Genomic DNA, 22,533 nt, shown 5'->3' with positions numbered 1-22,533 from the left:
CTTAGTCTAAAACAGACCCCCCCAGACTTGTAATTGCTGCTTCATTCTGCAATAAAGTGTGCTCTGCAACCTGATTTTAGCAAGCTCCTTTCCAAAGCCATCTGCGGGGTATTCTGCAATAACTGAAGAACTCAAGACACAACACACACAAGAGGTAGCTGCTGCATCACTGCTAAAGCCAGGATGTGTCATTTGTAACCATAACAAGCCACTTGGGACCAAGCTCTCCCAGTGAGCCTGCAAAAGAGCCTTCAGTGCTGTAGCTGCAGGCACCTGTAACAGTGCAGTTGGCCCTGAAGCTGTGCATAGCATCAGTCTCTATCTACATACTTGTGGAGCTTTCACCACCATGTGAGCAGACAAAGGCCCATGTTGTAGTTCTTTACTTAAGGTCTAGATCACCAAGCCTACTCTCTCTCTCTCCTTGCACAAGGGAAAAGGCCACACATGGGTGAGGTCCTGCCCTGATTTCAGAACAGTGGACAGGAAGCATTCCTAAGTTGTTACTGACTTAAGGAATGCCTCAGATCGGACACTACTAGCGCCTGCCAGTGGATGGACTTCACTTGTAGCCTGTTGAACTGGTACTAGTAACATCCACTCTTTACATCCAAAATTCAGTCTCACTTAATCAGCGAATTACAGCAAACTCCTGATCTCCACTAGGTCCTAAGTTTGGGTTTTTGGTTTTTTTTTGGAGTAAAACTGAGGTCCTGACAGAGATGGCTGCACCTCTGGAACTCCCACCTTTTTCCGAGAACTCTTACCTGTTCTATATTTTGTCCTTTCTTCTTCATGGCTGTCATGACATCTTCGTACGAGTATCCCATGTTGACGACTGTTTCAACACACTGCCTCTCACTGACAGAGAGGGCCTGCAGCACATCTGCGTACATGGGGCCACTTGACCATTTAGCGCAGCTGGTATTACTGGGCACTTCAGACACGGTGGAGTTTCGGTGCGTTACCTAGGAATGAGAAGCCAAGCACCAATGAGAGTTGATATATCTCTAGCTGAGCATCATGTCTCTTCCCTGGCTAGGGAGGACTACTCCTTCCACAACTCTGAGGGAGTTTTCTGATTTTGTTTAAAATTAATGGAGCTGAACTTCCCATACTTCCTTTGGGAAACCAATCACATTTGGGATGAAAATGAGTAGTGAGGACAAAAACATTCCTTTCACTCTCAATGATCTCCCCTGGGGTCACGTGAGGCAATTCCTCACTTGATATCCCCGCCTGCTTTGGCGGATGCTACATCTATGTTTGCTAGCTTAGCAAGCTCTGTCTTGAGATGACAGCCAGCCAGAAAGAAAAAGCAGCTACTTAACTCTTGTAACTGTTGTTCTTCAAGATGTGATTGTTCATGTCTATTCCATGTTTGGTGTGGGCACATGCATGGTAGCCGGAAGTTTTTCTCTTAGCATTTAGCCATAGGGTCAGTGCGGTGCCCCTTGGAGTGGTGCCTTCAGAGCACCAAATACAGGTACTGCCAACCTGCCCCAGCCCCATCTCCTTCTTGCCGGCTACTCAGACAAAGGGAGTACAGAGAGGGTATTGGAATGGACATGAACACATCTCAAAGAACAACAGTTATGAGACAGAACTGGTTTTCTCTTTGAGTGATTGTTCATGTGCATTCCATGTTAGGCGAATACTGAGCTGATAAAGGAGGTGAAGTCAGAGTTCTGTAGCAATGCCCCACCAAAGGCCACGTCCTCTCTCATGTGCCGAGTGATTGCACAGAGGGCTGCAAAAAGTACGACTGGAGACCATGTTGTTGCCCTACAAATATTTTCTATGGGAACTTGCAGCAAGAAGCACAGAGGACGCTTGGGCCCTTAGAGTGAGCCCCGATAGACAGTGGAGAGACCCTGCCAAGCTTATAACATTCCTTAATACACAACACTATCCAGGAAGAGATTCTCTGTGGAGAGACAGGTTGACCCTTCAGCCTGTCAGCAACGGCTATAAACAGTTGTTGCGACTTCCTAAACCTGTGCCCTGTGCACATCCAGCAAGTGCAAGCTCTGCTCCCTGGTATTAGTGTATGGTGCAGGGTAAAAGAGAGGTAGGGATATGTCTGGGTTGACATGGAAACTTACCATAGGCAGCTCTGAGTCCTTGTATTCTGGCTGCACCTATAAGAACCAACACATCAATACGGACACTGAAAAGATACCTACTATACTGGCAAGCGGAGCTTCTAGTGAGAAGGGGCCTGGAAGGAGGAAACCACCAAAGATGGGTAGAGGGGCAACAACTGCCATACTGAGTCAGACCAATGATCCACACCTGTCATTGACAAGGAAATGCAGACACCCTGTAGTAGATAATTATGGATTATAACTTGCCCAGAAGAGATGTTTCCTCCTTGCCTGTGATTCAGCAGATGGCCTAAAGAGGAAGGATTTATAGCTTTCTTCATAATAATTCTAAAACATTTTCGCCTAAGGTAATTGTGGGTGCTTATTGCACATTTAAGTGAATAACTGATTTCTGAAGCCTACTAAATTTGACCTGAACATCCTGCAGCAGTGAGCTCCACAAGCTGATTTTGTGCTGTGTGAAAGCATCTCCCTTTGTCGATTTTAAGACTGTTGCCTATAGATTTAAATGACTATTCTTTAGAGTTTGTGTTATGAGAGAGTAAAAAATACCCAGAAATTTACTTTCTCTGTCCTATTTATTATTGTTGTGTCTCATAACCCACTTCTGGTTTCCTCCAAAACTAATTTAGCTACAATTAATCAGAAAAGATCTTGGAGTCATCGTGGATAGTCCTCTGAAAACATCCACACAGTGTGCAGTGGCAGTTCAAAAAGCAAACAGGATGTTAGGAATCCTTGAAAAAGGGACAGAGAGTAAGACAGAGAACATATTATTGCCCTTGTATAAAACTTTGGTATGCCCACCTCTTGAATACTGTGTACAGATGTGGTCTCCTCATATCAGAAAAAAAGACAGGTTGACATTAGAAAAGGGCAACTAAAATGATTTGGAACAGGGCCCATATGAAGAGAGATTAAAGGGATTAGGACTTTTTATTTTAGAAAAGAGGAGACTAAGTGGGATATGATAGAGGGATATAAACTCATGAGTGGTGTGGGAAAGCAAACAAGGGAAGATTATTCACTTCGTCCCATAATACCAGAACTAGAGGACACCAAATGAAATTAATGGGCAATAGGTTTAAATCAAATAGAAGGAAGTTTTTCTTCAAACAGTGCACAGCCAACCTATGGAACTCCTTGCTAGAGGAGGCTGTGAAGGCTAAGACTATAACTGGGTTTAAAAAAAGAACTACATAAATTCACAGAGGTTAGGTCTATTAATGGCTATTAGCCATGATGGGAAAGGAATGGTGTCCCTAGCCTCTGTCTGTCAGAAGCTGGAGACAGATGGCAGGAGAGAGATTGTTTGATTGTTACCCATTTGGTCCACTCCCTCTGGGGCACCTGGCATTGGCCCCTGTTGGCAGACAGGATACTGGGCTGGATGGACCTCTGGTCTGACCCATATGGCTAGCACAGTATTTTCTACTCTCTGGGACTAAGTACTTAAAATGCCCCATTTCCGTGGCCATTCTGCTGTGTTCTTCTCTTAGATACCATCTACAACTGACTGCAGTATTCTAGGTTAGAGCATAACACTGATTTCTTTAGGACAGAATTTTAGTATGTTCTGCCTGTCCCATTTCTGATGCATCCAAACAAGGCTTGTTTTTAACTAACCTACACACTCCCTCTGGAACCTTAGGGTGGGAACAGGGAGAAGCTCACTGTTAGCATATTTTCAGCCTGGCAAAAGGTTATTTCTTCCTGCTCTATTTTGCCTGAGACAATCTTGAAGCCTTCCATCCCATGCTCCAGAAAGCAGCTTCATGTTTTCCCATGACTGTTTAAAATGCCAAAGGGGTGTTGGATTTGCCTGTTAATTAGATTAAAAAAAAATCTAAGTCCAGGACATTCATCAATGAAGTACTAGAACCTGATAAGCTGTTTCTCTTTACTGCCACTTAAAGATTTGCTTCCCTTTCATGTGTACTGTAGAAAGGCATTGCTTACCTGCTACCAAGGCAATACATGCCACTACCCAGTGAACTGGAAATCAGATCCGATCAAGTCTACTCTAGCCTGGACCAACTTTGCCCAACCATAGGCCATGATGAAAACTTGCCAGGAGCCTGAGAGTTCCACTTATTTGAACAGAAAGGTGTAAGTTGCACCTTCCCATGGAGAGAATCCTACAGACTACACATCGTGGCATGCAAACACTTAATTGTAATGCAATAGCTCAAAAATTCATTGCCAGAACTTTACAGGACCAAAGTGTCAAGTGAGTGCACTCCCAAAGCAGGCGAACACCAGTTTTCAATCTTATAGAAAACAAACTGTCTACTTACATATTTTTCTTGTGGATGTGGGAGCAGGGCCTGGATTAAAACTAGAGCTAAGAGGAAGTCACCCTAACATTTACCTCTTTGGTAAGCTTTCTTCCCACAGGTTCCTCTGAGCAGACAACTAAATGCAATTTGGAGAAATGAAAGTACCAAGATTTCAAGCAGATTTGCTTGGCTAGGGAAGCATTGTATACCAGCATGCTACATCCTCCATAGCCCTCACTAACGTTTGAAACCACTGAGGATCCTGGACTGCATCTGGTCCATACTCCAGCCATATCTGGTATACACAGAAGCTTTTAACCATGACAGCCGATGACCAGCACCCAACTCGCCTAGTAGTTCAGTATCATTTTACTTGCTCCAAATTGGCTATTCTGGCCTCAGAAGAATTCAACTTTACCATTATTCACAGCTGGTATAACTTCACTGCTGGTGGGACAGTAAGCAGATTTTCTTCTGGGAACTGACAATTGTTAGAGAAAACTGATGTATCTGGATACTGATTTGACCAGAATGTGATTTCTGCAGTACAGGAAGAGGTCAAGCTGTAATGGTACATCCCAGAGCTACTTAATCTGAGAGGGAGGCAGGAGACATAAGAATAGGGGAGTTGCTCCTTATCCTACCCTCCAAAAAAAATACAACCAAGGCAGCAAACTAAAACTCCACAGGGCTAGTGAGAAAGGAACAAGTGGACTGTTCCTTTGAAAGAGAAAATCATTCATCACACTCACCAACCTACACTCCTATAAACCCACTTCTATAGCCCTTCTATACAGATTCATGGCTGAGCACTTGTGCTGTTCATGCTTTGACACTGCTATTGCCTTATGCCATGCAGGCTGGGAACCACAACAATGATCAGATAGGAAGTCCAATGGAAGCATCCAGGTAACACTGAAAATTCAGTATATAAATCCTAAGCAGCACACATCACAAAATGAAGCCTGTGCTTCATTTGTCACGGCTACATCTAGATCCATTTAATTTCAGTTCATTAGTCCTCATGTGCAGTTTTTCCATTTGTCTTCTTGCTTACTTTGCAGAAACTAAATCAATGAGGCAGATCTCCAATTGTTAGGTACTTGTCTGACATCCAGCAGGGCAGAGTCCCAAAAGTAGAGCAACTAAATATCTAAGCTCACAAGAGAAAGAGGAAGCACCTTCTACTGCAAAAGCAACCTGTGTAGTTTCAGGTAAGTTCCAGTTTATACTTATCAATATTCTTGTGTAACAGCCATAAAATCTAGTCTCTCTTGGCAGTTACTAAATGTTAACAGGTAACTCCAAATCCAAGACAACCAAAGTCTGTCTCAACAGCATAAAAAGACATCATGACAAACACAATGAGGATCCTGAAGCTTCCCAAATGGGCCAGACAGTCCATCTGAACACATACAGCAAGAGCCCTGTATGGACATTTTATCCCAGATGGCAAAAGCTTCTCTTAGCAGAATAAACCTTCAAAATTATCTCAGATGACTTCTGGCTTTCAGCTGTACAAACATGTTCTTCTGATGCTCAGGACTGAATTCTACATTTAGTTATAAAACAGAACAAGAATATATTTCCCAAGCCCTTAAGACCATAACATGGCAATCCAAAAAATCCTCAGTCTTATTGTTAAGATTCCTAGAAATAAGAGGCAGGAGCGCCCAGTCACATCAGCTTTACCTATTTCTCAAACCTAAAATATTGTTCCCAACAGCATTTGTATCAACAACTTTGTCTACTCTAGTGTTAAGTGTTTCAATCAAGGAGATGTTCATTCTCCTCCTTTGGAAACAGATTTCAAGTCTGGGACATTTTTCTTGCTATTGAAGTACATAAGTCTAATTGTTGAGCTCCTTCTTTCACTTCAGCTCACATGTCTCTGGCCTCCTTGGTGCTCGCAAGGATTTCTCTAGCAGAGATGGGCCCAGTGATGGTCATGTCTCACTCAGTCTTTATTAGATTTTCATCTCAAACTCTTCAGAGCCACAGGATATTCTATGGGCCCCCTGCCTGAGCCATGAAGATAAAACTACCACAGCCCAGTGATTTGATAAATGAAGTTCTCTAATCAGACACAATATTCAGAACAATGACTTCTCACTAACAGGTTGTACATCTCTTTTCCTGCTGGCTTTTTGCATTAATAGTGTTTGCCTTCAGCCTATGCACAATTCTGTTTTTACTCCTAAAGGTAAAACTCAGTTTTGCAGTCCTTCAGTGAATAGTTATTTTCTAAAATGCTATTTTCCAAATTAACTATGCTGGCCGACTGATTTATAGACTTTGGTTTCAAGGCTGACTGTAAAAACTATAGTAGAATGAGCACCAAGAGGCAAGTAAGTATTCCTCAAGGATTCTCTTTCACTTTGTGTGGGTGTTTGCTTGATCATTTGCTTTGACATCTGGTACCATGCAGCAATGCACATTGGTATACATTCTCCATTCCAAAGCAATGTTACCATAGCACCATGGATGTAATGTTTTACATGGAACATCAGGGGTTTCTCAGCACCATACCTTTAAACCCTTCTCTGCAATAGCTGTGGTTGAGATTTTCAGAACCAACTATGGGATCTGAATAGCCAATTTCCATTTGTTTTAATGGGAACCAGATGTTCAGATCTTCACAGTTGTTTGAGAAAGTTCAGCCTATGTTTTTATTCGGAAAGGAAAAGATGTGGTAAGCAACATTTGCTTCTCCACTTCCAGCTTCGCAAGACTGAATTGGTCTCTGACCTCTAGTCCAGAGCCAATATTAAGAAGCATTTACTAATCATGACAAAGTTGTTCTAGAACTCAGAACACAGAAAAGACCTAACATATTGCAAGCACTTTTTCAGATTCTCTATTACTGTAAAGCAGCTGATTACTATCCTTGTGGTTTGAGAATGATCCACTGAACTGTCAAAGGTTCTCAGACCTGAGAAAAGCAGCTACCAGATTTTAGAGGAGTGTCCTTTCCACTTCAAAAACCCCACACTTACACATTTGGAGAGGATGCTGGAGGGAAGAGAACTGAAAGGCAGTGGTTGCAAGTGCACAATTTATGATACAGGTCAGGATTGAAGCACACAGGTCTATACGGGAAGTGGGGACATTCACATGATCACTGTCTGTGGCATGGCTACACCAGTAGTCCAAGCTGTAAGCTGTCTCTCTTTTAGCAGCTGGTAAAGTTACCTAAAAGGGTGCTGGGTGGTGATGCTGTGCCTCACCACTGACTGCCCTTGTGTATTCCTAACACAAGTATTTCAATGGAATGTTTGCATAAAGAAATTGACTGACTCCAATGTGGTAGATCAGAAATGAAAGCCAGTTTGGAGAGAACAGAGTGTAAGATAATATAGCAGCAAAAAAATCTTATCAGCCCTTAAATACAGGTGTCTGAGATCCCTTCCCACAAATACTGCTAACAATTAGCCAGGAGCCAGAGAACACCTCCTGGGCCTAATGTGAATAAGATTACAACTGTCTCCATATAAAACAGAGACAGAGACTAAACTACTAACATCCAATGTTTCATCTTTAGCTGATCTGTTTTCCATTTAAAAGATGGAGCAATGCATGAGGGGACACATACTGTCAGCAGACCACATCTCAGTATTGAATTAAACAGAAGCTACAGGATACATTTTAGCAATATGAGTCACATTTGCCTTCCCCTTGAACTTTCCCAAACTTCTTTTAACCAGATAAATCCTTACCTTAGCTGCTGTATTTTGAGATGATTGTTCTTCTGTACAAGGTGTTGCCGCAGGTAGAGAAGGCAGCCTGGATGAAGAGGATACTGTTGACGTCTCCATGCCATTGTCCACATTTAAAGCAGAAAGTCCAACAACATGATGTCCATTGAGTTTGGTAGCCTTACTCGGAGAGCAGGCCTGTAAAGAGCCAAGGAAAGTGCCATTGTGGAGACAGGTAGAGCTGTGGAAAGTGCTTGTGAGCTTAGATGATTTTTGATCGCTCTCATCCGAGTCGAGTTTGGGAAAGGAGAGAGATTTGATATTGCTCACAGATGTGATGGGGGAGAGGGACACTTTGGAAGACAGAGACATCTTTTCACAGTTTTCCAGCTGCGGTAAAGTAATAAAGCCATTGGGTTTGTGAAGAGGCTTGAAGTCCAAGGTAGCCCTTTCTATGGATGCCAGAACCTCCTGATCTTGTAACACAGACTCATGCCCTATTTTGGGCAAGCTATTGTCCAACAGTTGGGCAACAATTGGCCCAGTAGTATTAACGTGAATTTCAAGAATATTTTTCAGTTCTTCTTTATCATCAATAGTTTTTAGCTCCAGTTTGTCAAATGGGTCTTCTTCACATTCAAAATCTGCTGGGTTGAAATCTGCCTTTGGGTAAGGTGAACTAAGAACCTTTTGCTTTATGGCACTGCTGTTGGCGGGAGTGGGAGTGAGAATGTTATTGTGCTGGAGACTAGCGAGAATAGGGTTAATGGGAGGTGGCACAGCCTCTGAGAAACCCATTTTGCTATCATCATCTGAAGCAGCCTTGGAATCAGCTATTGCTTGTGCTGCCTTTTGTTCTGCTTCCCTCTGAGCTTTTTGGATTTTTTTGATATCTTCAGCCCACTCAATTGTTCTCTTTTCCAGGGAGAAGTCATACTGTCAGGAAAGAGAGAGATTCATGGGGTAAGGAACAGTCGCTAATTTATGACAGCATCATCCTTTTTGTAGCAAGGAATGTGGAATAACAACTGAAGTAGATTACCTAAGGCACAGGGATGATGTCTCAACTACCATTTCTGTTACTCACCTAAAGACAAGTTAAAAAATGATGTGTCTCTAGAAACTAACCTTGGCTTTATGCCTGTGGATATGCTATATTCCATCTTTCCACACTGTTTTGCTTACAACTGTTTATGAAGATAAACACAATATCAGAGCATCTACTTCCAACAAGAGGGCATGCGCAGAGTATAAATCAAATGTACTACCCAACGGAAGACCTCTACCAGGATCTAGCTTCAGGATTTGTCACTAGCCTGCAAATTCCCCAACTGATGAACTTTCCACCAGTCACACAAGAATAAAATAAATTTTGGATTATTGCATCACTGGAAACATCGTGGATTTTTCTACCTCTCTTCAAAAGAAGTTTAAGTCAAACTCAGTTTACCACCAAACACAAAAAGGAGTCACCTGAGTCAGCAAAGGAGCCACAGAAGTGAAGTATTACACACTAGTTTAGTCTGCATAGTAACAGAGAGGAAGCCGTGCTAGTCTATACACTATCAAAACAAAAAGCAGTCAAATAGCACTTTAAAGACGCGCAAAATAGTTTATTAGGTGAGCTTTTGTGGGACAGACCCACTTCTTCAGACCATAGCCAGACCAGAACAGACTCAATATTTAAGGCACAGAGAACCAAAAATAGTAAGCAAGGAGGACAAATCAGAAAAAGATAATCCTCCTTGCTTACTGTTTTTGGTTCTCTGTGCCTTAAATATTGAGTCTGCTCTGGTCTGTAGAAGTGGGTGTGTCCCACGAAAGCTCACCTAATAAACTCTTTTGCTAGTCTTTAAAGTGCTACTTGACTGCTTTTTGTTTTGATAGTTCAGTCTGCATATTTCCACAGAAGTAGATGCGTCACTATTACTAGCATGTAAGATTTTTCACATTTTAATATCAAGTCTTCCAAGGAAGTGCAAACACAAGGATCAACTATTACATAACTTGTACCAAATACACCCCCAATTTCACATCCCACATACCATCATTCTTCTTTAAGATATACCTTGCAAAATATCATTTGATAACTAAACTTGGTGGTCAATCACATCGTTCTGAAATGGACAGCCATGTGACCTGTAAAGTTGTGAACACAAGCTGAAATGACAGAGATGTGTTTACCCAACAAGTTTTGGGGGCGGGGGGGGGGGGGCAAACCTGGTTTTCTAAGACAAAAGACAAACTGACACCTCCAGCCAGGTGACCAAATTGACTGGCAATCCCCGGTCAAGTGGCATTCTTTGGCAGCAAAGCGGGACAGGAACAGACAGACTCCAAGCCTTCATCCTCCCAACTGGAAGGAATATAATTGGGGATAACCCTCAGGAAAATACATTTCAAAAGACAACTGTACTATAAGAGTGATGGAGAAAATCATCCCAGGTACACTCCCCCTCTTTCTTCTCCTCTTTTGGCCAGAAAGATAAAGCAACCAGTCTTTGGACTTGGTGAGATATCTTGGCGTGAAAATTTGATCAACAATATTGCTGGGACCTGCGGTCAGGATTTTACTTTGAGCCAAGTCTAGTGTGTTAAGTTGCTACAGGTCGAACCTATCTAGTCTAATACTCTCTAGTATGGCAACATCCACAGTCTAGAATGATTTTAGTTAGCCAGATCAACTTATCATGGGTATGACTACGTTTCCTGCAGTCCCATAAAGTTTGTTTTACAGCCACCAGTTCTGACTCTCAATGTTCTGTGATCTTATTTAGCTTTTATGTACCACTAAATGTCTTCTAAGAACCCAGTAATCAGTCAAAGTGTTGGTAATGCTGCTAGACAATATTGACCTTCTGAGGTTCGTCACATACTCTAGTTCAGCACTGGTCAGGTCTCAAGGGTGCCAGACTAGAGAGATTCAACCTCTAGAAAGCATTTTTCTTTGCTCTTCTTGTAGCCATTTCTGACTAATACCTTAAACTTGTACTTACTTAGAATCTCACTGTAGTTAAATAAACTTGTTTTATTCTTTAATCAAAACCTATCTAGTGCTATGTTCAAACTGAAATGTTAGTTAATGCCAATTAAAGTAGCAAACAGCTATACACTGACCTCTTCCAGTGGTAATGGACCTTTAACACCTCAACTGCTCAGGAGAGAGCTGAGCAATGCAGAACATGAATTTCTAGGGAAAATCCAGGTCGGGGAATGTGTTTGGGTCGCCCTGCAGTTGCAACCAAGTCTAATGCATGGTGCTGGTATGTATCTGATAGGCTGCTGGGGTCAGAGTTGCTGGACCAGGGCTGTGATTATACACAAAACACTCAGAGTGATTTCCATGCTGTTTGTGAAAGGGTCAGATTAAGAGCTACAACAGCAGCAAAGCATTGTGAGGCAACCACGGCTTCAGGATAGGTGGAGCTAAAACCTCTTTTTGGTTTGGACTAAACCCCAGAACACAAGTTGACCTGCTGGCTTGCAGGTCATGAGAATTTACAGTGGCACACAGGACAGAAGAGAAGAGTCTACAGCCAAAATATTTAAAGGACTAATGCATTATAAGAGCAAACAGTGGCTGTGTCTACACGTGCCCCAAACTTCGAAATGGCCATGCAAATGGCCATTTCGAAGTTTACTAATGAAGCGCTGAAATGCATATTCAGCGCTTCATTAGCATGCGGGCGGCAGCGGCGCTTCGAAATTGACGAGCCTTGCCGCCGCGCGGCGCGTCCAGACGGGGCTCCTTTTCGAAAGGACGCCACCTTCTTCGAAGTCCCCTTATTCCCATGAGCTCACGGGAATAAGGGGACTTCGAAGTAGGTGGCGTGCTTTCAAAAAGGAGCCCCGTCTGGACGCGCCGCGCGGCGGCAAGGCTCGTCAATTTCGAAGCGCCGCTGCCGCCCGCATGCTAATGAAGCGCTGAATATGCATGTCAGCGCTTCATTAGTAAACTTCGAAATGGCCATTTGCATGGCCATTTCGAAGTTTGGGGCACGTGTAGACGTAGCCAGTGAGAGTTCACTGGCATTTTGGTGACCCACGATATACAAGTAGAACTCAGCCTTAGTCTGTGGATTTTCAGTGCAAAGGACAGACACTTAGCAAAGTGGCCTTCTCTCTTTCACAGTACTATGACACGTAACATGCTGAAAGGAGACAAGCCTGGCACTAGCATGCTAGACTGTCTTCTGCTGATGTCAAAGGAAACCATGCGCCATGATACATTAGTAGCACCTGGACTTCACTACAACAGGCACATCAAGGAAAAGTTAGTGCTATGGACAATGCTAGCCAGTTAGTGTTAAAACAGACCTAACACATCCGATCAACTCCTTGTAGAAAATATATGAAGAAATCAAAATTCCCACTAACTCCAGATGAACAGGATTTTGTAAGAGAGACAAAGCGCCTATATTTGAATTTTCTGCTCGTGTTAAAATACAAAAATTAAGACTTGTAAATGAAAACTGCAAGTGTAGCATAGCCAGAGACAGAAAGGAATGGGACTCTACACTTCCCACCTTTCATAATAAAAGGTTCTACTTAAGTGTATGTTTACAATTCAAACTGTATCAAGCTTTGTTTCAGTATTCCCTTGGCTTTTATTCCATTTTAATCAATCGTTACATGTAAAGAATTTGTGATAAGCACTATAAAACCTGCAACTACAGCAGGAACATAAAAATTGCCACATCTGTCTGCACAGCCGAGTGGCCTGTGAATTGGCTCTGAATGAAACCAGATCTTTCAGAACAGGGTGCAGGAAATCCAGGGTGGGCAACTCCAGAAAAAACAGAACAGCTATAGCAAACAACTTACATAAGAACTAAATCTGATTATTTCAAGTTTATGACATACCGCCCCCCCCCCCGACCCCGGAAAAAAACCCACACACAAATGCACGCACACACACACATGCACACAAAACACAGGGAAAAGAAAACAAAATACTCACTTACCTGGGCTTCTCTGACAAGCTGGGCAGAGTCAGGCAAGCAGAAACCAATGGGTAAGCCAACCTTGGCTGGGGCTTTGAATTTGTCGCCAATCTTAAATGGGACATCATCAAGATAACTGAAAGGCCCTGAGATCAAAAGCAGAAGTAACATCAGACACTAGAATGTATTATGCATTCCTGTTAGCTTCCAAATATGGAAAAGTAAATCTATTTTGTCTTGCTAATCTACTTGCACTAGAGGCTGCACAAAAATGAAAACAGCCAGAAAAAGAACACACACACACACACACACACACACACACACACACACACACACACACACACACACAGAGTGCATGTTTGTGTTTGCTGCTCCACTTTTGCAAACTATTTTGTTAAAAGGCTAAAAAGTTGATGTGATATCAGATTTCTGGACAGATCATATCATAAGTGACTTTTCCTGAACTAGTTTCTTTTGCCTTTAGCTTTGCATACACTTTAAAGTTATGCTGACATAATTATGCAGGCCAGCAATGTGACACAATCATGCTTCTGTCCAATACATCTATGCTGATAGAGCTGTAGGTACAGCTATGTCAACACAGCTAATGTTGTTTGCCCAGCAAGGGCTCCTAAACCACCAGAAAGATTCCTTTTGGTGTTAGCTGTGTCTACACTAGCTGACTATGCTGTCATAGTTGCCATAGGAAAGATACACTCAGAGCTGGGTCTACACGTACAGCTTTATTTCAAAGGTGACCATCCATCCCATATTTGATGGGCCGGTCCTGTATTTGGAACGCCAAAAAGGCATCCCTACTTATTTTTTAAAAGGGTCTAATTGTCCCATATTTGGCCTCCCCACCCCACCTGCTGACCTTTTCCGCCAGCAGCTCCGGCAGAAGAACACTTGGCTGTTGTGTCTGTACTGCTTCCCTGGGGCTCCGGAGTGGGGGTGAGGGCAGGTGGCTGCCACTTCCCTGGGGGTGAGTGAGAGGAGCAACAGTGTCTGCCTCCTCCTTCCCAGCTCCCTCGGGCTTGGTGGAGCCAGGAGGAGTTGCCCCTCCCCCCTATATCTCCCTGCCCCATATTTGGGACAGGGAGATTAGTCACCCTACTTATTTCCAGTTGCACACGTGTGATATTTTAATATACCTCTATAAAATAAAACCCTTAGATCTGCATCATTATTTCAAGCTAGTCAGGAAATAGATTTTAAAACAGACAAAGTTAGAGTGACTTCACAGAAAACAAATTTGTGGCTGAAGAAATGGGGGAAAAATCTTGTTTAAAAAGCATGTTCAGACTTAGGGGTACATACACTCATAAAATTAAATACAATGGCCTCGCAGGACTACACAAGTCCTTCTCCCACACAAGTGCCCCCTCCTTAGTGAGCGAGTCTTACTTAGTGAATCTATAGTGATTCAATTTTAGATTAGGGATCCCAGCTTCAGTACCAATCTAATCCCACTCTCTTGGTGGTCAGTCAGCTGGTACACTGTGACCTCTGCTTATCATATGATCACACACTTCTCCCTGTTTCTGTGTCCCCCCCTCATCCTCCACCATCCGTTATTTAGTATTACGCTTGGATTTAAACTGTTTGGATCAGGGACCATCCATGGTGGGGCTACCAGAATATACATAATAAATACCAAAAAATGACCTTCGGCTTTATGACAGCACCCCCAGCTGGGAGAACAACCGGAGTTCCAAAAGCCAGTCTGAATGGCACTCTGTTTAAAAGCACATTAACCCCACTCCTGTACCAGTATTCAATGAACAGTTCAGCTGTACAGTCACTTTTGGGACTGGACTATTCTTGAAGATGCAGTTACAGGATTACTGCCACCACCTTATAGGAGAGATCAGCTAAGTAACTCAACTCTTTACACAGCTTGAGCAATTCCAAAGATCACTATGTCATTTCCGTTTGACACAATTTCAGACTTAAATGGCCAATCAGAAATAACTCCTGTGGCTCCTCTAATACTGAATCATCTACAGGAATGCTGCCAAGCACCTTAATGAAGGCGAGGTTTTTTTTTTTGAAAACAGGAAACACGCTGTCACCTAAGGGCAGAAGACTGTCAGAGAGCCCCACCTATGACAGCATTGCAGTATGTGGCACATCAGCCTGCTCAGAGATCTACACTAAAGCTTTGACTCCCTGGGACTGACTATCTTGTTTCTCACCATGACCATGAACTGAAGTCTCTCAGACAATTTAATGGTATTTTTATTCATTGCGCCCAGAGCAGAGATAACGATGTATTCAGTGACGGCTGAACAGCACTGCAATTTGGTTGTTTGGAGGGGACCATGGTCATTACTACATTGCTGTTCTTCCATCTCAGAGACATCTCTTCTGATCTTCAACACTCTCTTCTCTTCAACCAACTTCAGTGTCTCCTGGGTCATCCACTTCTTATTGCTCTTTTCTTCTTCTGGAACAGTGTGCTCAATTGCCTCTTCTATAGCGATGGCTAACCCTGCAACCCTCTTATCTAGGTCTTTCTCTGTGGCGATATTCTTAATCTTCTCTTCCAGCGCTGCTCTGTATGCATTCCCTGTTCCTTCCTCGCATAGCCTTGCCTCGTCTCTTCTTTTCTTAAACTGTGTCTTACATTTTCTTTTGAGTTTTATCTTGATGTTTGCAATCACTAGACTGTGGTCTGAGTCTATATCCGCTCCTTGGAAACCTTTCGGCACTGCTGTACTGATGTTATCCATCTTCTTCTTACCAAAATCATATCTATCATGTTCTTGGACTTCCCGTCATTCAATCGCCACGTCCACTTCCTACAGTCCTTTTGTTGGAATCTTGCATTGCCAATCACCATCTCAGCTCAGTAGCAAACTCTACTAGTTTCTTACCTCGTTTGTTTCTTTCTCCATATCCAAACCTTCCCATGACTCTCTCCCAGCCTTCCTTATCTGTTCCAACCTTCACATTCCAATCTCCTCCGATGATCAACATATCATTCTTTGGTATCTCCTCCACTGTCTTTTTAAATCTTTATAGAACAGCCTAATCTCTTCCTCCGTACTGTCCAACATGGGTGCATACACCTGCATGACTGAGATGTTGAACGGTTTTGCTTCGAATCTTTCTACCATCATTCTTTTACTCACCAGTTTGTATCCTAATAATGCTCTTCTAGCTGTTTTGCTAAGAAGGAATCCAACTCCTGCTTCATGCTTTGTTTCATTTCCTGACCAAATGACTTTGCAACCGCATATCTCTCCTGATCCCGTCCAACACACCTCTGCCAGTCCAAGTATATCGCATTGGTATCTCTCCATCTCCTTCCAAAACAGCTCTAATTTTCCAGTTGCCTACAGTGTTCGGACGTTCCATGTTCCAATGGATAGCATGTGTGTTAGTTGTAATTTTCTTTCGGTAGCCAACTTATCGACCCAACCCCGATCACTCGATTGGTATTACGGACGTTGTTTATCCAGGCGACGTTCGAGCCAGCATCTTTTATCATTTAATTGTACTGGCATCAGATTTCATTCGTATTGTTGTTTGACAGTCCGCGCATCAACACACATCTGACCAACCCTCCTCCTTCATCCAGACTTGGGACTGGCATGGAGCACATAGAGGCAATTAGGAATATTAATAGGAAATGGCAACCGAAGCAGATGGCAAATCAAAGATGAAAACGAAGACGTGCTCATGAACAGGGAGAAGATTGTGCAGCGATGGACGAGATACTGCACCGACCTATACAAAGCACAGTTCAACCCAAGTGTCTCAGAGAGACTCATTGAAGAACTGAACGCGGTATCTCCGCCGAGCATCGAGACCGATATTTCAAAGAAGGAAGTAGAAAAAGCAGTGAAACGACTAAACAACAACAAGAGTCCTGGAAAAAAGATCACGTGAGAGATGATCAAATATGGCAGAGAAAGCATGATTCAGGAAATACACCGACTACGTAATATAGCATAAGAAGAAGGGAAGGCACCTAAGGAATGGACAAGATTTGTGCTAATGAAAATACTGTAGAAAGGAAGTACATTGGAGTGCAAGAACTACAGAATGATTGCCCTAACAAGCCATCTAGGCAAGGTGCTGATGATAATACTGACTGAGAGACTAAGATCGCAGATAGAAGAATATACAGCAGATGAGCAAGCAGGGTTCAGAAAAGACAGAAGTACCATACAGCAGATATTGGCATTAAGACTGATAGTGGAAAAAGCTCGACAAAAAGAACAAGAATGTGTACGCTTGCTTTGTTGATTTTCAAAAGGCATTTGACAGTATAGATCAGAAAGTGACTTGGGCGGTGTTGGAGTCATACGTAGTGGATAGTAGACTGATAGGGTTGTTGAAGAATATCAATGACAATGCAGAGGCAGCGGTGAGAACATGCGGGGAGTTGGGAAGTTGGTTTAAAACAAGTACAGGTATGAGACAAGGAGATCCAAATATCTTCATTGCACATCTGGAGAGAGAGTGATAGACAAGATCAAGGAAGAGGTAGAAGGGATATCTGTACACAGGAAAAGAATTAACAACTTGAAGTTTGCGGATGATACAATTATCACTAAGGAAGATGAGAAGCTAGCGAAAATGGTGCAGGTGTTCAATGAAGAAGGGAAGCGATACAGACTGATTATGAACATTGATAAAACAAAAACAATGGTGTTTGGAGGTAAGGAAATAGGAAGGAAAATCAACGTGGATGGTATTGAACTAGAAAATAGAGAAGTTCACATATCTGGGGAGCAGCATAACGTATGATCTAGACTGTGAGAAGGAAATAGCAACTAGAATAGCGAAAGCAAGAGCAAGTTTGAAGGTGATGGATAAGATCTGGAAAAGCAAAGCCATTAGCTTAAGAACAAAGCTGAGCATCTTGAAAATGTGCATTCAGCAGCAGGTTGTATGGGTGTGAGACATGGGTAATAACAAAAGATTCAAAAAGAAGAATACTGGCATTTGAAAGGAGTTGTTAAAGAAAGAGTATCAGACTAGGATGGATGCAGAAGGTCAACAATGAGGAATTATATAGAAAGATACCGCCGAAAGAGAACCTGCCGCAGTAGGTTATAAAATATAAGCTACAACTATCTGGGCACATTTGCAGAATGAACGATGAACAAAAAAAACAGGAGCCTGGTATTTGCCACAATGGATGGTTCGAATAGGAGAGGCAGACTCCACAGAGAATGGGTAGATGATACAGTAGATTGGTGACGAGCTAGTCTACAGAAACTAAGCCACTCTCCACTGGACAGGGAAAGATGGAAGGAAACAGTGAGAGAGATCAGACACCAATGGGCACTGAGCCCACGGTTATTGATGATGATGATGATGATGATGATCATTACTGCAACAAGGCACCTAGTGTAAGGATGTGTATTTAAACAGCCAAACTAGCAACTCCAAACAAGACAGTGACCATGAAGTGTCCATCAATGCAAAGAGACTAACTTTCAAGCTTACACAAAGTGTTTCATGAGGTCGAGGAAACATAGGCCCAATCTACACTACAGAGTGGGGTTGAACACTCCCAGGCAAAGGAAAAAGCCAACCTGCAGCCTGTGCTATGCCCCATGTTGTAACAGGCATGAGCAGCAGCTTGTCTATTGCTCTCTATGTTGTCTTATCGGAGCACTCAGTACGGAGCAATCAGAAGTTACATGGCATTAAAATAACTTTGAACTAAAAACAGTACGTGTAGCACTAAGGTAAAGAGATGGTACAGTTAAAGACTAGATGTTCTACTCAGAAGCCTTCTTATTGCTAATTACACCTGAGTAATCAGTGTGTGATCCATTACAACTGTTACTGGGAACACTGATTTTTAGTTTCTTCCCAGTATACATTTACTGAATCTGTGACCACCTCTGTTACCTGGCATTTAGCAAAGGTCTGCAACAGACCCCAGAAACATTCTCTCTCATGGTAGCCATTTAATGATGGGCTTACAGAATTTTCTCATGTGGGGAGAAAGAGAAGAAAACCCCCAAGGTATATTTCAGTTGTTTTACCTGGGTCAGGGTTTTTCCTTTGTATCAAAATATGGTTAGAGTCCTGCACAGAATGTTATTTAAGGCAATAGCTTTTTTGTAGAGGGCTGAACATGCCAATTCCATAGGAATGATTTTTAAAAAGAAGATTCTACAAAGCAGTGAGCAAAAATAAATTGGATTTGGTACAAAGGTAGGAGTGGCTGTTACTCAATGCTCATCCACAGCAAAATGCACGAGTCAGTTTATTGCAACTCACATTAAGTATCAGGATGATTTTTAATATGTGGCCACTTGGAACATGGACCCTAGTCTAAGCCATTTTATAGCAGATCCAGAAAGCTCAGAAAACCATGGACCCACTTTATTCGAGCCTTCCTTTCTGCCTTGGCTAACACTGACAAAAAGAGCCAGTGCCACTGTGTAGCACTGCTTAAGTAAACATGTGACTGATTTGACCACTATGTGTCTCAGGTACATTGTCAGGGAACACTGGCACCCACAGTCTGGCATAGAGAAGGGCAAAATACTGCCCCAGCGGGAGCCTCAAACAGCCACTACAAGCCCAGGGGGAGTGGAAAAGAAAGGCTCTGCACACTGTCCTTGCCTCCAGCAAAAGCTCTCAGCTTCCACTGGCTGGCAACTGGAGCTATCAGATGGTGCTGAGGGTGGCAACAGTGTGAGAACTCCCCCCTCCCCTGCAGTTCCATGTGCTCAGAGAAGCATATGGCCCCTGCAGCCAGCTGTTTAGAGTGGGACATTGGGGACAGGGAAGGCAGGTGCCCTGTCCAAAGGACCTGCTAAGCTGCAGGCTGGGAGCTGCCTAGAGAAGGGCCTTGCAGCTGAAGCCTGCACATGGAACCTCATCCCTTCTCCTGCTAGCCCTCTGCCCCCCCACCATTAACCCAAAGCCTCGGCATCCCTGCTCCTGAACCCATACCCTGCCCAGCTCAATCCCCTCTACCCCTGCCTCAGGTCATGAACCCCTCCTTCACTCAAACTTCCTCCCATAACCCACACCTCTCCTGCACTCCTACCCCAAGCACCCTTCTGCACCCAACCTCCATCCCAGACTTGGCAGCACCCCCTCTATTAATACCATGGAAGAGTGGAATGGCCTCCCATCAAAAATTAACAACACACCCCACCCCCAGATAGCAATTTGATTAATAAGCATGTGAAGAGGTCACTGCTGATGTGGGTAATTAGCTCAAACAACAAGGGATGTAACTTTAGCAGTCACACTGGATTGAGGGGATAAAATTGGATTCAGCCAAGATCATCTCTCCCCCAGCACTCCCTGGAATCAGAACTGTGAAAACCCCCATTACAAACAACTCTGGGCACTAGGACCCAGGTGACATCTCCTCTCCCTGTCATATAGCTTTGCAGGAAAACTGCAGTGAACAGTCATTCAGAGACTCCAGCTGCTAAGAAGGAGCACGTGCTACAGGGATTTATGGGTAGTCCAGTCAAAACTGCTGAATCTTCGGTCTCTGGCCAATCAACTGTTCGATCCAGCCCTCCCTCTCTATCATCATGTCATCACTGGTGTTCCCTGTAAGCTGAGCACTTGGGCAGTTGCCCAGGGGAGATTCATATGCCGCCCAGCTGATTACTGAGGACCCACAGCCACCCACAGTGGACAGCATCCATTTCTATTGGTGTGCCCTGGTGTACATAAAATGTATTCTGCCCATAGATGGAAAACACTAGAGGAAACACTGGTCATCACCTCAGCTGCTTTCATGTCTCACCCTTTCTTCTTTCCTCACCCCTTTCTGTTTATCTGATCCCATCTTCACTCAACCCCACATAAAGGATATTTAAGTCATGGCACTAACATGATGCTCACTGCTATTATACCATTCACTCTGCTTGTATGTTACTTCCTCCCCCACATCCCTCATCCGTTAGTGGTCTCGACTATTTAGATGATTAGGTGTTCCAAGGAGACACTGTCTGTTACTGGTCATACAGTGCCTGGGATGTTGGGTTCCCATTCTTGGTTGGCCATTCACACTACCCTTATAAACACAAGGAATGATTAATTGGAGTAGTCCTTCAGGAATTGCTACAGAAAGTGGCAGAATCCGCTTTCAACCTACTCTGCAACAATTAACCTTGCAATGGCAGAAAATCGCACTGCCCTTGGGAAGTAACAGAGAGGAAGCCATGCCAGTCTATACACTATCGAAACAAAAAGCAATCAAGTAGCACTTTAAAGACTAGCAAAATAGTTTATTAAGTGAGCTTTTGTGGGACAGACCCACTTCTTCAGACCATAGCCAGACCAGAACACACACAATATTTTAGGCACAGAGAACCAAAAACAGTAAGCAAGAAGGACAAATCAGAAAAAGATAATCAAGGTGAGCAAATCAGAGAGTGGAGGGGTGGGGGGGAGGTCAAGAATTAGATTAAGCCAAGTATGCAGACGAGCCCCTATAGTGACTCACAAAGTTCCCCTCCCGGCTTAAACCATGTGTTATTGTGCCGAATTTGAATATAAAAGCCAGCTTGGCTACTTCCCTTCGAAGAACGGTGCGAAAATTCTTTTTCAGAAACACACATACCTTTAGGTCATTGACAGAATGCCCCATTCCATTAAAATGTTGACTAACTGGTTTGTGGATCTGGAGTGTTTTGATGTCTGTTTTGTGCCCATTAACCCTTTGTCTAAGGGAGTTAGAAGTCTGTCCAATATACAAAGCATCTGGGCATTGTTGGCATATATGATGTTAGTAGAGGAGCATGAGAAAGTGCCCGTGATTCTGTGAGTAACCTGGTTAGGTCCAGCAACGAAGGATCCTGTGGCACCTTATAGACTAACCGAAAAGTTTTGAGCATGAGCTTTCGTGAGCACAGACTCACTTCATCAGATGCTGGTCTTGGAAATCTGCAGGGCCAGGTATAAATAAGCAACAGCAAGGGTGGGGATAACAAGGTTAGCTCAGTCAGCAAGGGTGAGGCTTACTACCAGCAGTTGATCTGGAGGTGTGAACACCAAGCGAGGGGAAGCTGCTTCTGTATTTAGCCAGCCATTCGCAGTCTTTGTTTAAGCCAGAGCTGAGGGCGTCGAATTTGCAGATGAATTGTAGCTCAGAAATTTCTCTTTGGAGTCTGGTCCTGAAATTTCTTTGCTGTAGGATAGCTACTTTTAAGTCTGCTACTGTGTGGCCCGGGAGATGAAGTGCTCTCCTACGGGTTTTTGTATATTGCCATTTCGGATATCTGATTTGTGTGCGTTTATTCTTTTACGTAGAGACTGTCCAGTTTGTCCGATGTATATAGCAGAGGGGCATTGCTGGCACACGATGGCATAAATTATATTGGTAGATGTGCAGCTGAATGAACCCACGATGGTGTGGCTGATCTGGTTAGGTCCTGTAATGGTGTTGCTGGTGTAGATATGTGGGCAGAGCTGGCAACGAGGTTTGTTGCATGGATGAGTCCCTCAGTTAGAGTGACTGTGGTGCGGTGTATAGTTGCTGGTTAGGATTTGCTTCAGGTTG

At 43.3% G+C, this 22,533-nt stretch overlaps 1 protein-coding gene across 3 annotated transcripts in view; it reads right to left on the bottom strand.

Moving 5' to 3' along the window:
- The window catches only part of UBAP1 (ubiquitin associated protein 1), a 71,007-nt gene that overhangs the window by 6,375 nt on the left and 42,099 nt on the right, over positions 1 to 22,533 (bottom strand). The window contains exons 1-5 of one of the 3 annotated variants that reach the window (XM_074995849.1): positions 13,903 to 14,128; positions 13,047 to 13,171; positions 8,104 to 9,018; positions 2,106 to 2,141; positions 768 to 968 (exon numbers count right to left, since the gene is read on the bottom strand). In XM_074995849.1, coding sequence (XP_074851950.1) covers positions 768 to 968; positions 2,106 to 2,141; positions 8,104 to 9,018; positions 13,047 to 13,171; positions 13,903 to 14,113 — 1,488 coding nt within the window. In that variant the 5' untranslated portion in view covers positions 14,114 to 14,128. Of the gene's footprint in view, positions 1 to 767; positions 969 to 2,105; positions 2,142 to 8,103; positions 9,019 to 13,046; positions 13,172 to 13,902; positions 14,129 to 22,533 lie in introns of those variants that run through there. The other 2 variants (XM_074995851.1, XM_074995850.1) reach the window with 2 other exon arrangements.

Source organism: Carettochelys insculpta, chromosome 5 (assembly GCF_033958435.1).
Source record: "Carettochelys insculpta isolate YL-2023 chromosome 5, ASM3395843v1, whole genome shotgun sequence".
Lineage (NCBI taxonomy): Eukaryota > Metazoa > Chordata > Testudines > Carettochelyidae > Carettochelys > Carettochelys insculpta.
Note: the sequence above shows the minus strand (reverse complement) of the source record. Positions and strands in the feature narration are given on the sequence as shown.